A 13582-nucleotide genomic window follows, 5' to 3' on the forward strand; every position below is an offset into this window, starting at 1 on the left:
AGTGAAAGAGGAAAGTGAAAAAGTTGTCTTAAAACTTAACATTCAGAAAACTAAGACCATGGCGTTTGGTCCCATCACTTCATGGCAAATAGATGGGGAAACAATGGAAACAGCGACAGACTTTATTTTTGGGGGCCTCAAAATCACTGCAGATTGTGACTTCAGCCATGAAATTAAAGAGATGGGAATACCAGACCACCTGACCTGCCTCTTGAGAAATTTGTATGCAGGTCAGGAAGCAACAGTTAGAACTGGACATGGAAGAACAGACTGGTTCCAAATCAGGAAAGCAGTATGTTAGGGCTGTATATTGTCACCTGGCTTATGTAACTTATATGCAGAGTATATCATGAGAAATGCTGGGCTGGATGAAGCACAAGCTGGAATCAAGATTGCCAGGAGAAATATCAATAACCTCAGATATGCAGATGACACCACCCTTATGGCAGAAAGCCAAGAAGAACTAAAGAGCCTCTTGATGAAAGTGAAAGAGGAGAGTGAAAAAGTTGGCTTAAAACTCAACATTCAGAAAACTAAGATCATGGCATCTGGTCCCAACACTCCATGGCAAACAGATGGTGAAACAGTGGAAACAGTGACAGACTTTATTTTTTGGGGCTCCAAAATCACTGCAGATGGTGACTGCAGCCATGAAATTAAAAGATGCTTGCTCCTTGGAAGAAAAGTTATGACCAACCTAGACAACATATTAAAAAGCAGAGACATTACCTTGCCAACAAAAGTCCATCTAGTCAAAGCTATGGTTTTTCCAGTAGTCATGTATGGATGTGAGAATTGGACTATAAAGAAAGCTGAGCGCAGAAGAATTAATGCTTTTGAACTGTGGTGTTGGAGAAGACTCTTGAGAGTCCCTTGGACTGCAAGGAGATCCAACCAGTCCATCCTAAAGGAGATCAGTCTTTCATATTCATTGGAAGACCTGATGTTGAAGCTGAAACTCCAATACTTTGGCCACCTGATGCAAAGAACCAACTCGTTTGAAAAGACCCTGATGCTGGGAAAGATTGAAGGCAGGAGGAGAAGGGGATGACAGAGGATGAGATGGTTGGATGGCATCACCTACACGATGGGCATGAGTTTGAGTAGGCTCCGGGAGCTGGTGATGGACAGAGAAGCCTGGCATGCTGCAGTCCATGGGGTCGAAAAGAGTCGGACACGACTGAGTGACTCAACTGAACTGTGGTTGCTGGAGTGGTGGAGTAATACACCCTTCCCTTCCTGTCTGAGAAGTGATGGTTTTACATGGTCTGTAGGACAAAGTGACTAGCTGTGCTTTTTTCAACCTTTGGTCATATTTATATTTTCTTTCCCTCCTTGCTTGCCTCACTTCCATTCTCCCCTCACTCTTGCTGTCCTGGATTTCTACTTCCCAATGAAATCTTACCACATAAGCCTTGCCTTAGGCTCTGTTTTCTAGGGAACTAGAACACAGCCAAGGTGGAGTAGTGGTAAAGATTCCATCTGCCAATGCAGGAGACACAAGAGACGTGGGTTTGAGCTCTGGGTCAGGAAGATTCCCTGGAGCAGGAAATGGCAACCCACTCCAGTATTTTTGCCTGGAAAATTCCATGGGCAGAAGAGCTTGACAGGCTATAGCCCATGGGGTTGGGTCGCAATGAGTTGGACATCACTGAGGGTGTGTGCACAAGCACACGCACACACACACACACAACACAGCCAAAGGCTTCAGGGAGCCAAATGTTGGCTTGCTGCTGCTGCTGCTGCTAAGTCACTTCAGTCGTGTCCGACTCTGTGTGACGCCATAGATGGCAGCCCATCAGGCTCTCCCGTCCCCAGGATTTTCCAGGCAAGAATATAGGAGTGGGTTGCCATTTCCTCCTCCAAAGCATGAAAGTGAAAAGTGAAAGTGAAGTCGCTCAGTCGTGTCCGACTCTTAGCGACCCCATGGACTGTAGCCTACCAGGCTCCTCCGTCCATGGGATTTTCCAGGCAAGAGTACTGGAGTGGGGTGCCATTGCCTTCTCCGAAATGTTGGCTTAGGCAGTAGTACAAGGCACCAAGTGTACTTAAACTATCCTATTATTTGAGTGCATTTTGCTTGCTCCATGTCCAAAAAAAGCTTACAATTTGGTGAGGCCCTGGAAGTTGTTCACATGAGCTTTAGAGCACCAAGGTGGAAAGAACATATTTTGGGGCAGTCGAGGGACCATGGAAGGCTCCATGGAGAATCCTGGGGCTGGGTGCTAAGGAAAACCTCCAATCCTCATACAGTATGTTTACTTCATTCTTACAGCCAAGAAGGCTGGCTATGACCTATTCTCTGACTAGATTTAGGATATAACAAAGCCAGAGGCAAGAGAGGCCATACTAGGGCCTCTTACTGGTCTAATTTTATTTATCTATTTATTGTCTGCTCTTCCTCTCCCTCCTCTTCCCTAATATAAAAGCTCCTTGAGGACACAGATTTTGTGTGACTTACTCACCAATGAATCCTCAGCAAAATCCTGAATCCTGAATCGTGACACTTAGCAGAGGCACTATATAATAAAACATGTTGACTGATATTATCAACTTGGGTTAACATCTAGATAACATTAATTGGAGGAAAGTGAGTCACTCAGTTGTGTCCTACTCTTTGCAACCCCATGAGCTATATAGTTCATGGACTTCTCCAGGCCAGAATACTGGGTATACTAGGAGTGGGTAGACTTTTCCTTCTCCACAGATCTTCCCAACCCAGGGATCGAACCCAGGTCTTCCGTGTTGCAGGCGGATTCTTTACCAGCTGAACCACCAGGGAAGCCCTTAATGGGAGGAGGAAGAGCCAATTCCAGCTCCAAAAATCAGGGGATAGATAGATGTACTTCCACTTTACTGACCTTGGGTTAAGAGACACCAGTCCCTGATGATGCTTATTTCCTGATTTATTCACAAACATTTATTGTATGCCTGCTTTCTGTCTGGAACTGTGCTGGGTATTACTTCAGAGCATGAACAATATGCAAATAATGCCTATGTTAAAGGAATTTACAGCCCTGGGGAGAGACAACGAAGAAACAGACAATTATAAAACCATGACATAAATTCTGTAGGTGAAGAGCAGAATCGCCTAATCCACTATGTGGAATTAAGGTAGGAATTCCCTAATATGGGGATTACCAGGTTTTCCCAGCTCAGGCGGAAACCATATTACGTTAAGGTCAGATCTCACGGAGGTGGTAAGGCCCAGAAATGACATCATTTTCTTAAGTGAATATATTCAGATGGCAGACAGAGGGCTTGGTGACTGAAGATGGGCCCAGAAGATGATTCCTGGCTGAGTGGGAGGCTGTCAAAGCCATCACTGGCTTGGCCAAGGCTGGGGTTCCCCAGCTCAGAACCTGGTACTCTTGACTTCCCAGAGAGGCATAACCAAGATGAAGAAATACATCTCTGGCTTTGGCCAGAGTTTCTTCCTAGTTGATTGAAGTAATTGACTGTGGAAATTCTCTGTAGCTGAGGCCAGAATCTTTTTAACTCTTAAGTTCCCCGTGGAGCTGATCTGACCAGCTCAGTTCCCTCTTCCTTGGGAAGGCCCTTCAGAAATCTAACCATTTTCTTCTTCGCCTAAAATTCCCCTCCTCTCAGGTCTTCCCCACGCTCACCTCAGAGAGGTAATGATAATAATGACTTGTTGAATGAACGACTCATGAGGTGACATCTAAGTACAACATGTCATCTTATGAACCTATAGTTAACTCATGAGCATATTGGAAGGTGGGAAAACGGAAGTGGGTTACCTGGGTCGTTCTAGGCCTCAAAAAGTTTCGTTTTTTAAAAAAATTTCTTTCACAGCTCTGAAGTGAGGCCCCTTCACTTTCTTCAAAATACGTGCAATATCAAAACTACAAGTCCCATAAGGCCTGCCGAAGGGAGTCACCATCTTGGCACACCTTAGCGCGCATGTCGGCGGGAGAGCGAGCCTTCGGGGAGAAGAAGCCCCGCCCTTCTGCAGCCCATTGGTCGGAGGAGCCGGCGGCGGGCTCAGCGGTTGGCCACCGCGACCGCCCGTCCGTCGCGTCGGCCGGGGTCAGAGTGCGCGGAGGTGAGTCGGTGTGTTGTGGACTCGTGGTGCTGGCTGCCGCTGTTGAGGCGGCCGGGAACGGGCGGTGGGGAGCGGGCGGAGCTGGCCCTGCCTCTGCCTGGCCGGCGCCGCAGTCGGCGCGGGCCGCGCCCGCCGCTGTAAACTGTCCTGAGCTTCTGCTCAGGCCGAGGGAGACGTCGGGGCCTGCACCTGGAGGGAGCCTGCCGCGCTGGCCCCGAGGAGGGGGCGTTGCCATGGCGACAGCCTCTCCCGCTGCTGACGGGGGGCGGGGGCGGCCCTGGGAAGGAGGGCTGGTCTCCTGGCCCCCTGCTCCTCCGCTTACAATCCCTTGGACTTGGATGGGCCCGAGTTGGGGGCAACATCCCGGGGTGGGTGATGCGGCGAGGCCCCCCATATTGGGCCCTGGTAATGCATGCGGGGTGAGGGTCGCGGCGCGCAGTTTGGGCAGCTTGGGGTGCTGGCCCATGTGCTCACCCTGGATGCATATGGTCTACTGAGAAACGTTCAGGCGGGGAGGGAGAGGGGCAGGGCTTTGCAAGACTGGCTGGGTGAGGTGATTAAGCGTGCTGACTTCTTACCTGGGGTTCCTTAGGAGGAGAAAGAGAGGTTTGATCAAAGAGGATAGAAACTAGCAAGGAAATGGTAGATAGAACATCCCCTTTACCCCCTCACCGACACACATACGCGCAGACACGCAAGATTAGCAGTTTACGTCTTTGTAAATCTGTATCCGTGGTAGTAGTTATGGTGGAAAGAGTGAATAAAGGGCCTCACTTGGCTAGTTTCCTGTTTGCTTTTCCTGCAAATGCTCCAGCAACAGGTGTTTTCTTAAAAAGTCATGAACTTGGATTGGGGCTTGGCTGCAAAGTCTTGCAAAATATAACTGCGTCTTGTTGACTTGAAAAAATGCTGAACGTGGCTCCTCTTTGGGGGCTTGAATTCTGTCCTTAGGGCTGAATTTTGCAAACTGGTATTATCCATCATTGCCTCTGCTATAGGTTTCTGGTATTAGTTCTTGTCAGACATTTTATCAGCCTTCCAGCTGAAGGGCAAAAAAACAGGAATCCCATTGGCTAAAGACTGTACACTATTTGAACTATAGTAGGTTGTGATTGGCTGAATGATTTTTGATTGTAGAGTTTCTACCAGAAATTGGCTTCATCAAATTCTGCTTTATTTGGACTTTATCATACACAGCATGCCTTGTTTTGGTGGGTTCATGCCTGGAGCTTAAGTATATTATACCTGAATTCCCTACCATTTAAAAGCCAATTTATAAACAGGGACTTGGAGTGTGACTCCACTAATGTGTGTTTCTGTGATCTTGGTTAGAAACCCACTTGGCTGCCTCTCCTCAGAGAGGTGGGGGTTGGGGGAAGGTAGCTGCCGGGAAGTGATTGATAAGGTTTCCTTTATGGATTCTGTGGTGCTTCACTGGAGCTCAGAGCACTTTGGCAACTTAAGCACTCCAAATTAAAAGCTCATTAACAATTCCTGCCCAAAGATCCTGTAAATAATCGGCTAGCTAGGTCACAGAGCTTGGCTGAGGGCTCTCCTTGCAACTTGAAATTTCCAAATAAAAGTGCTTTTATTCCCTTTCATTTTGAAAAGTGTTTTCTTTGTGGTGGGGTAAGTTGGCGAGTGGCATTTTCCTAGGGGATCTGAGTAGAATAAAGTGTTAAATGTGTAGAGCGGTAGACAGGAGTAGATTGGTTCCAAACCTTGGTGTTTTCTTTGTGCAAGTGCGTTGCTGGCTTACATGGGCACCTTTGCAACTTCTAGTCTTTTGGAAGATGTGATTAGTAAAAGGTGTAAGATTTATGTGCTCTGAAGAGAAAGTATAGAAGATCTGAATTAAGTGATAAACATGATAAGTATCCATTGATGATTTGACTTGGGGTTTGGCTACCTGGACTTTTTTAGAACTTGAGGCAGACCTGCATGTATTCTGCAAGTGTTACCTGGTCTGTGTGGCCCATTTGCAATATAGCCTGTGGTTTTGCGGCAATCAGTGCTTGCCCCAATCCCTGCCTCTGTTCCTGAGTTATGAATATTGTCAGCTGTAACCAGTGTCCCCTCCTTGACTAGACTAGGATTCTGGATTATCCAGAGAGCCACCACTTCATGGCCATATTTCTCAGTCCAGGCTCTGATATTTTAAATGTTTAGTGTCTCTAGGAGATAAACCTCCTTTGGAAGAAAAATATGCCACTGGAGAAAATGAAATTCATCATTCCAAAAATATATATAGTTGACCATTGAAAAATGCAAAAGTTAAGGAGACCGACTCCCCACACAGTTGAAAAATCTGCTTATAACTTTTAACTCCCCCAAATTTAACGATAAATAGCTTTAACTGGAAGCCTTACTGATAACATAAGCAGTTGATTAACACATATTTTATATGTTATATGTATATGTACTTGTATTTAACACATTCATGACATCTTATTTTTATCTTAAATTTTTTGTCATGTCTAGGCTGCTTGGCTTATCTGCAAGTTTTTTAAAAAATTGTCACGCATCTCCAAAAAAGTGTCTAGTATATTTATTGAAAAAACCCTAACATAGGAAGTAGGCCCACACAGTTCAAACCTGTGTTGTTCAGAGGTCAACGGTAGCTTCTGAAAACTCTGTACTGGTACTGTCTTCCACATAGATAACTGTTATCCCAAAGTAGTTTGAGTTTAGGAGTTTAAGTATAGTGTGATCTTAAGTTGTTTCAAAGAGCAGCCCCCTGGGGATATGATCATTTATATTGAAATAGACTTGTTGCAGAGATATGTGTTTATCCACAGCATTGGGGCTTTCCAGCTCTCACTGAACCTTCAGCATCCCCAGCGGCCAGTCTTGGCATCTTCGAAGTAAGGAGAGGTGAGAAATCTTATTGCATGGTCAAGTTTTGGCTTGACGTCTTCCTGATGAGTATTTGGGCTTGGAGGGAGGGGAGTGGGGACTGGTGCACATTTACTTTTCCGTAGCTTTTTCTGACAAAATACCATATGCTGAAAGATGACTGAAACTTATGCAAAGTTTATGAACTAGTGAGAGTTGGAGGTGGGGTATCCAGACTTTCAAGTTCTACCATGATTTCTTTGTGGACATCGCACAAATACCTACTTGAAGTTCAGGAATGTCGAATAGAGCTGGAATGATTCTTTGTCCTAAGAAATACATGTCTTAGGACATTCGGAAGGATCATATTTATTTGGTTTTTAATAAATGCATTTTACCAAGGCCTTTGGGATCTTGGTTTAATTTGGGTTGTGGATCACCTCTGGGTGGATGGTTAATTCCAGCCTATTTCCATTTTATGAGGATTTTTGAGGCTGGCTAAAAAGTTATGCTCTGTTGATTGATATCCAGGGTCTCAGAGGCTGTTGAATAACTGAGGTCCAGGCATTTTGCTTGGTGTTGGGCTTGTGGTGAACAAGACAACTGGTATCTCTGTCCCTAAAGAGACTACATGGGAGAGACAGATAGTAAAGAAGCAGTTACGAGACATCTGAGAGGGCTGTAACAAGGTAAGTATATGTGCTCTGAGAGTACTTAGAAGGAGCTCCAACCCAGACTGGTGGGTTCAGGGAAGGCTTTACAGAGGAAGTAACCTACTCAGCTAGAATTGAATGAAGATGTGAAGAATTAAGCATAAAGGTCAGAGCTTTGTTGAGTTTGAGAAGCTGAAGTTCACTGTTATCGAAACACAGAGAACTCAGTGGACAGGGAACAGGAGAATATGATGAGAAATGAAGGAGGAAAGGTAAGCAGAAGCCAGGGCCTTATCAACTCTTAGGATTAAATAGTGGGTAGAAAAGAAAGATTAGATCAGCAAACTTTCTGTGTAGGACCAGGTAGTAAATAGTCTTTATGGGTCTTTGTCACCACGGTTTACTCTGTTGCTATGGCACAAAAGCAGCCATAGTACGAAATGAATGAGCATGGCTGTGTTCCAGTAAAACTGTATAAAACAGGTGGCAGCTGGATTTGGCCTGTGAACCAACCACTAGATCAGACCATCATAAAAGCAGTGAGGAGCCATTGAAAAGTTTTAAGCAGCAGCCTAATACTACATTTGTGTTTTGGAAAGTTTGCTTTGATTTCAATGTCCAGTGTTAAGAATAGATTGTGATAGGCAGAGAGACCCGTAAGGAGGCTGTGGCAGTTACATATGGGTGACATTTTATATTTTCGCTATTGAGGCAATGTTTTGAGAACTAAAAATTGAGTATACCTGAATCCTTGCATCAATGTGTATACTGTCCTCTTCCCTAATTTTCTGATTATCTACTTGAGCTTAAAGGATGTTTACCTGAGAAATTGTTGGCAATACCAGCTCCTGTTTCACAGACTAGAAAAGATGGGTGGAAAGGACAAGTTGGTGTGGAATGCATGAGAAGTTTTGGGAAACTTTTCTATTGAAAAAAGTAGGAAATAAATGTAGCCTGGGAGAGATTTTAGTTCTTTGGTCTCACAGCTTAATGTCAATTACTTTGAACTTCCTGAACTGTATACACGGAGGGGGACCCATGTTCCTAAGCTTCCCAGGATATTGCCTTATTCTTTATATGTCCTACTTAGTCTCTCCTTTGTTTGCTTGTAGGAAACTAGTGACCTTTCTCTGGTTTTGAGAATGTCTCCTAGTTGAGTATGACGATGTGTGTCAGGTACAGGGACCAAATAAAGTATTTGTGAGTGTCTGATGAATTGTCCTCCTCCTACAAGCTCTGGTGTGCATTGCTGGAGGGAAGCCTATAGGTTTCTGATAGCAGCGCTTATGTGACCCTGGGCAAGTGACTGACTTCTCTGAGTTTAGTTTTCATGTCTGTAAAATGGAAGGTTGGTTAAGGATTTGATGAGATGTAAAACTCCTAGCCCGGTGTCCTTAACTTTTGTTATTAACAGTATTTTACACAATTTTTTTGAAAAGCATCTAGCAATCGGGTGACTTGGCCTTTGGCTTAGTATGTTTGGGGTCCTCACAATCGTCATTGTGGCCGTGTGATAGAAACGCAGCTCCTGGTGGAGACAGCCAGCAGACAGGAGTACATTATGATTAAGGCAATATGCTGCTTTTCACAATGGAAAATTTTCAGACAGCAGGAATCCCATCCGGAATTCCAGAACTTTCTTTGGGGTGGACCTTAGCCCCAACACCATCAGTGAAGCAAACTGGGCGAGCAGCTACCCGAAAGAAATTCATCAAAGTGTGACCAGTCATTTTTCCCAGTCTGTCAGGGTCATTTATTAGTGTTGCCACCCTTGTGGCCCTTCGTCTTTCTAAAGTGCCTCTTGAATGTGTTTTTTTAAATTACTTTTCACCACCCCTCTGGGAAGTGGGCCAGGTGGTCAGCATTACTGTCCTTGCTGCACAAGTGAGGAAACTGAGGCCCGGGATGGTTGAGTGTGCTGTCAGCTGGTGTGGTTGCCTCCCGATGAGATTGTGTGTGTTTATTGCTGTAATTTCTCTTCCTTTGAGTGAGAGGTGTATAGTTGATGCAGAACTGCGGTCTGCTGCATGCGTTGTCCACATCTGCTCGTCTTGATCTGGATCCGTTTATTCACTTGGTCCTGTTGGGTTTTAATTGATGACTGCTAGGAACAGGCCTGCTGGGAAGCAGATTCCCTTTGGGTCATTGTTTTTAGACCATCCCCCTTTGGGGACATTGTTGGGGGAGCCTTGGGTGACGAGAGATTGCTTTGATATGTTCAAAATTGTGCCTCGTGCCCCACAGCTACAGGTAATATCAAAAGGCAGATAATTTATGGGAGTGTCAGAGCTGGCCGCTGGCACCTCAGGAGGCCATTAGTATGCCTGTTCAGACCCTCTGTGTCCTTGCAATTGATTCCTCTTTGCATGAGCTTGATTTGGGAAGCTGTAGATCTGTGGGTAGTGATTGGATGTGACAGTCCAAACACCGGTCCCTAAATTAATCCTTTTAATAGTATTCCCGCACCAAGGCAGTGCTGGCCCACTCTCTCTTACTGGGGAGGACAGAATTGGGGGGGGTGGGGGGGTAGGAAGAAGAGAGAAAGAAAAGAAGCTTTTCTTGGTTCTTAGGCCCTGCTCTGTTCTGACACATTCCAGTTCCAGAGCAGTTGACGTCATCAGTCGTTCAAATGTTGCCTCCCACTTTGTGCCTGGCCCTGTGCTGAGAGAACAGAAATGAATAAAACTTGGTCCTTGCCCTTAAGGATCTAGGTCTAGTTCAGTGTTCCTCACACTTTTTAGAACTCATATACTCCTTAGATGGAGAAAAACTATGCTTTAATGCTACTTGGAATTTTAAAATGGTTTCAATGGTCCAACCAAAAGAAGTACTTTTTACACATACATACGTAACATATACCCCTACACCTGTCTTCCATTATTCTTACCTGATGAAACTCCCTGAAAATTTTCATCTCCCTGAAAATGACTGGTAAGAGGAGAATCAGGTAACTAAAATCTTACAATATAGTGAGATGAAAGTTATGAAGTAGGAATAAACTGTGCTGCTGGATCACTTAAGCAATCAACTTTCTGATGAAGTGTCAGAGAAAGTTACTAAAAGGGGGAGATTTGAGCTGGGTTTTGAAGAAGGAGCAGTAATTTGCCTGATGAAAATGGAAGTACATTTCAAAACAGAGGAAGCAGCAATTGCCAAGGCACAGATTTGTAAAAGGAAATGTCACACTAAGGGGCCTGAGCACGAGCTGGTTGTCACCCTGCTTCCTGCGAGTTTCTTTGCTCTTTGAGACGGGAAGATTTGCTCCTGTGGAGCTGGGTTGGAGGAGAGGCTTTGAGTTCGTTGTGCTACAGTTGTTCTAATCCAAGACATTGCTTCCCGTTTCCGCTTTTGTACCCAGGGCTGCGATTTGTTTTTCTTTTTAGAAACAAATTTGGGTGATTTGGACAGACTTAATTATTGCTTATGGTTGAGTTTCTTTTAGTTAAAGTCATATCTTAGCTCAGAAAAAAACTACAATTGATATGCATTGTTAGCCCCGTGGCTGATGGGAGAATCAGCCAAGTGGAGAACGCGGGCCCTCAAATGTAGGAGAGGAGAACAGGGCCCTGAAGAGGGGAGTGCATCTCAGCCTTAGGGTTCCCATGTGTGAAATGGGAATGCTGTTACCTTTTTTACTTGATGGTTGGGAAGCTTAAATGAGATGAAATATGTAAATTAACCACTATAGTGCCTAGCTTATAGTAGATTTTCAGGAAATAGTAGTTTCCTTTCCTCTTTCTCCTGTATTAACAATAATTCCCTTTAACTGAGATCTTACTATTGTGCAAAGCACTTTGTACATATTATACAATCTAATTTAATCTTTACGAGATAGGCATTATTGTTGTAGCTATTATTACAAAGAACATGTGGTGGAGTCTGGATTTGAACTGGCGTTTGTCTCATGCCAGCATTTTTAACAGCTACTTGTTTCTGTTCTTGTTCTCTATCTTGGAAGCAGGGAAGTAGCCAGTTCTGGGTACCTCCCATCTGGGATCAGATGCTGTTCTACGAGTGTGGGAGGAGCTTAAAGGGATGAGAGTACCATACCATACCCTGCCCTTTCTCCATTTTTGTTCTGTTTATGGTGTGTTAGGAAACTAGCCTTTGCCCCCTCTTCTGTGCCATGGGGCACAGCTGACATGCAGGTCTTTTGCAAAGAGAGGTTTCTCAGCCTTGGCCCCTTAGAGGAGTTGGCCCAAGTCACTGGATATGGCTGAGGGTTAGCAAACAGCAGGCAAATCACAAACAGGCACTTTTTTTCCATGCTGTCTTGAGTGGCTGAGATGGGCTAATTGAAGGGGAGAGGCAGCCTCCTATAGCTCGTGATGTTGCTTTCAGAATTTTGTGTTCCTGGTCTTTAGCGACTTTAGCTCTGCTGATAGTTTGGGTTTAGCAGCTGTTTCCGGTGTTGGACAGATTCTCCCTGGCCTTGCCGTGGAGCCAAAGTAGCTGAAGCTCCAGGCCGAGAGGGTGGTGGGTTCACAGAGGAGGAGAGTGTTTTGTTTGAGATGAGGACCCAGCTTTAGAGTTCCTGCTTCCATTCTGCTTTGGGGCCATCAGGAAGTCATGTAGAAGTTCCAGGCTTTTGTCAGTCTGTCAAGCTTTGTTCTACCTTCAGCAAACTAGACCGAGCCGTCAGGCTGCTGGCCTCCGCTGTGAGACTGAAGAAAGGCTGAGGGGACAAGTGCTGATGCCTGCTGCTTGTGTTGGGACAGTGGCCGGAGGCTCTGAACTGGGGGCTGGGAGTCCTAGGTTCTCTTCTTATGCTTACTTGCTCTGTGAACCTTGGGCTGTTCTTTTCTCTTTCTGGGGCTCATTTTCCCTGACTGACTGGACTGTGTCTCCTCTTAGGTTTTCTTTCACCTTTGACAGTCTGTGATTTTCACAGAAAGTGCTCCAGCAGTAAGAATGCATTCATTAGACTGAATATTATGACTCTCGAAGGCATGCAGTTTATTTATATTTTTCCCAGGTTATTTTTAGCTGCTTGAGGCAGGGCCTGTGACTGACGAGTTGCAGACAGGTGTTACTGTGTTCTTGAGGATGCCTCTGTGGCTCAGGTGCCTGAGTACTTGTGCTGCTTGCAGGGCAGATTGGGGCAGGGACTTGCCCTGAGACTCGGTGCTGGGGATGTCTCGGCTGTCCCACGTGCTTCCAGTCAGCTGGACCCAGAACCTGCCTCAGTGCCCTGGGGTTTCTCTGGAATGCACCTCTGCCTCCCAGTCTGGCTCCCCCACCCCACCCACCAACATGTGGCATGCAGAATCTTAATTCCCTGACCAGGGATTGAACCCAGACCCACAGCAGTGAAAGCCCTAAGTGCTAACCACTGGACCACCAGGGAACTCCCCAGTCTGGCTTTTTATGGAATGGATTGAGTCCAGAGATGGTACAAAGCCATACCCTCCCCAGAGATACCCCAAGTGGATGGGGAGGTGGGGTGGGAGTGGACCCCATATTTCATGATGGGCTTCTCTTCTGTTCTCTCCCCCAGGCTCCCCTGGCCTGCATGTGGATATTAAAGGATGGCCCCCTCCTTTCGCCCTTCCTTCCCCCTCCAGTAATGGAAGGCTATAAAATGTCTATTTACCCAAGACACCAGAATGACTCCTCTGTGGCTCCACTAATCTGGTGATTTGGTGCTTCTCTGGTCTCTCAGGTAAATACGGATGGAGGCTTTTTATAAAGGCGTGTTATTTCCCTCGTTAAGCGTGTGTCTTGGCACGTGCGTTATTTACCTGCCCGACAGTAATGGCTGCAGAGGAGCCACTGTGTCTGTTGTGTAAATGCTCTGCCCAGAGACGGGCCCCCAGGGGCTGTGGCGCGGGCCTGCCCCTCCGAGCCGGCTGCTTCCCTCTCCCCTGCCCCACTGGGAGGCTGCTCCCTTTATTCTGAGCAGAGAGAGTCATTCATTTTCCTCTTTGCCATAGGCTACTTACTACCTTTAGTTTGCTAGGAGAAGGAAATGGGTGTCAGAGTAAATGTGTGTAAATCTTGGTCTCGGGTGAAAGCTGGTGTGCAAATA

At 45.7% G+C, this 13582-nt stretch overlaps 1 protein-coding gene across 9 annotated transcripts in view; it reads left to right on the forward strand.

Annotated features, from left to right (window-relative positions):
- Positions 1-4012: 4012 nt before the first annotated feature.
- The window catches only part of ERI3 (ERI1 exoribonuclease family member 3), a 128316-nt gene continuing 118746 nt past the window's right edge, over positions 4013-13582 (forward strand). For 3 of the 9 annotated variants that reach the window (XM_020897469.2, XM_020897470.2, XM_020897471.2), the window contains exons 1-2: positions 4073-4434; positions 6865-6940. In XM_020897469.2, coding sequence (XP_020753128.1) covers positions 4300-4434; positions 6865-6940 — 211 coding nt within the window. In that variant the 5' untranslated portion in view covers positions 4073-4299. The other 6 variants (XM_020897473.2, XM_070468276.1, XM_070468279.1 and 3 more) reach the window with 6 other exon arrangements.

Source organism: Odocoileus virginianus, chromosome 5 (genome assembly GCF_023699985.2).
Source record: "Odocoileus virginianus isolate 20LAN1187 ecotype Illinois chromosome 5, Ovbor_1.2, whole genome shotgun sequence".
Lineage (NCBI taxonomy): Eukaryota > Metazoa > Chordata > Mammalia > Artiodactyla > Cervidae > Odocoileus > Odocoileus virginianus.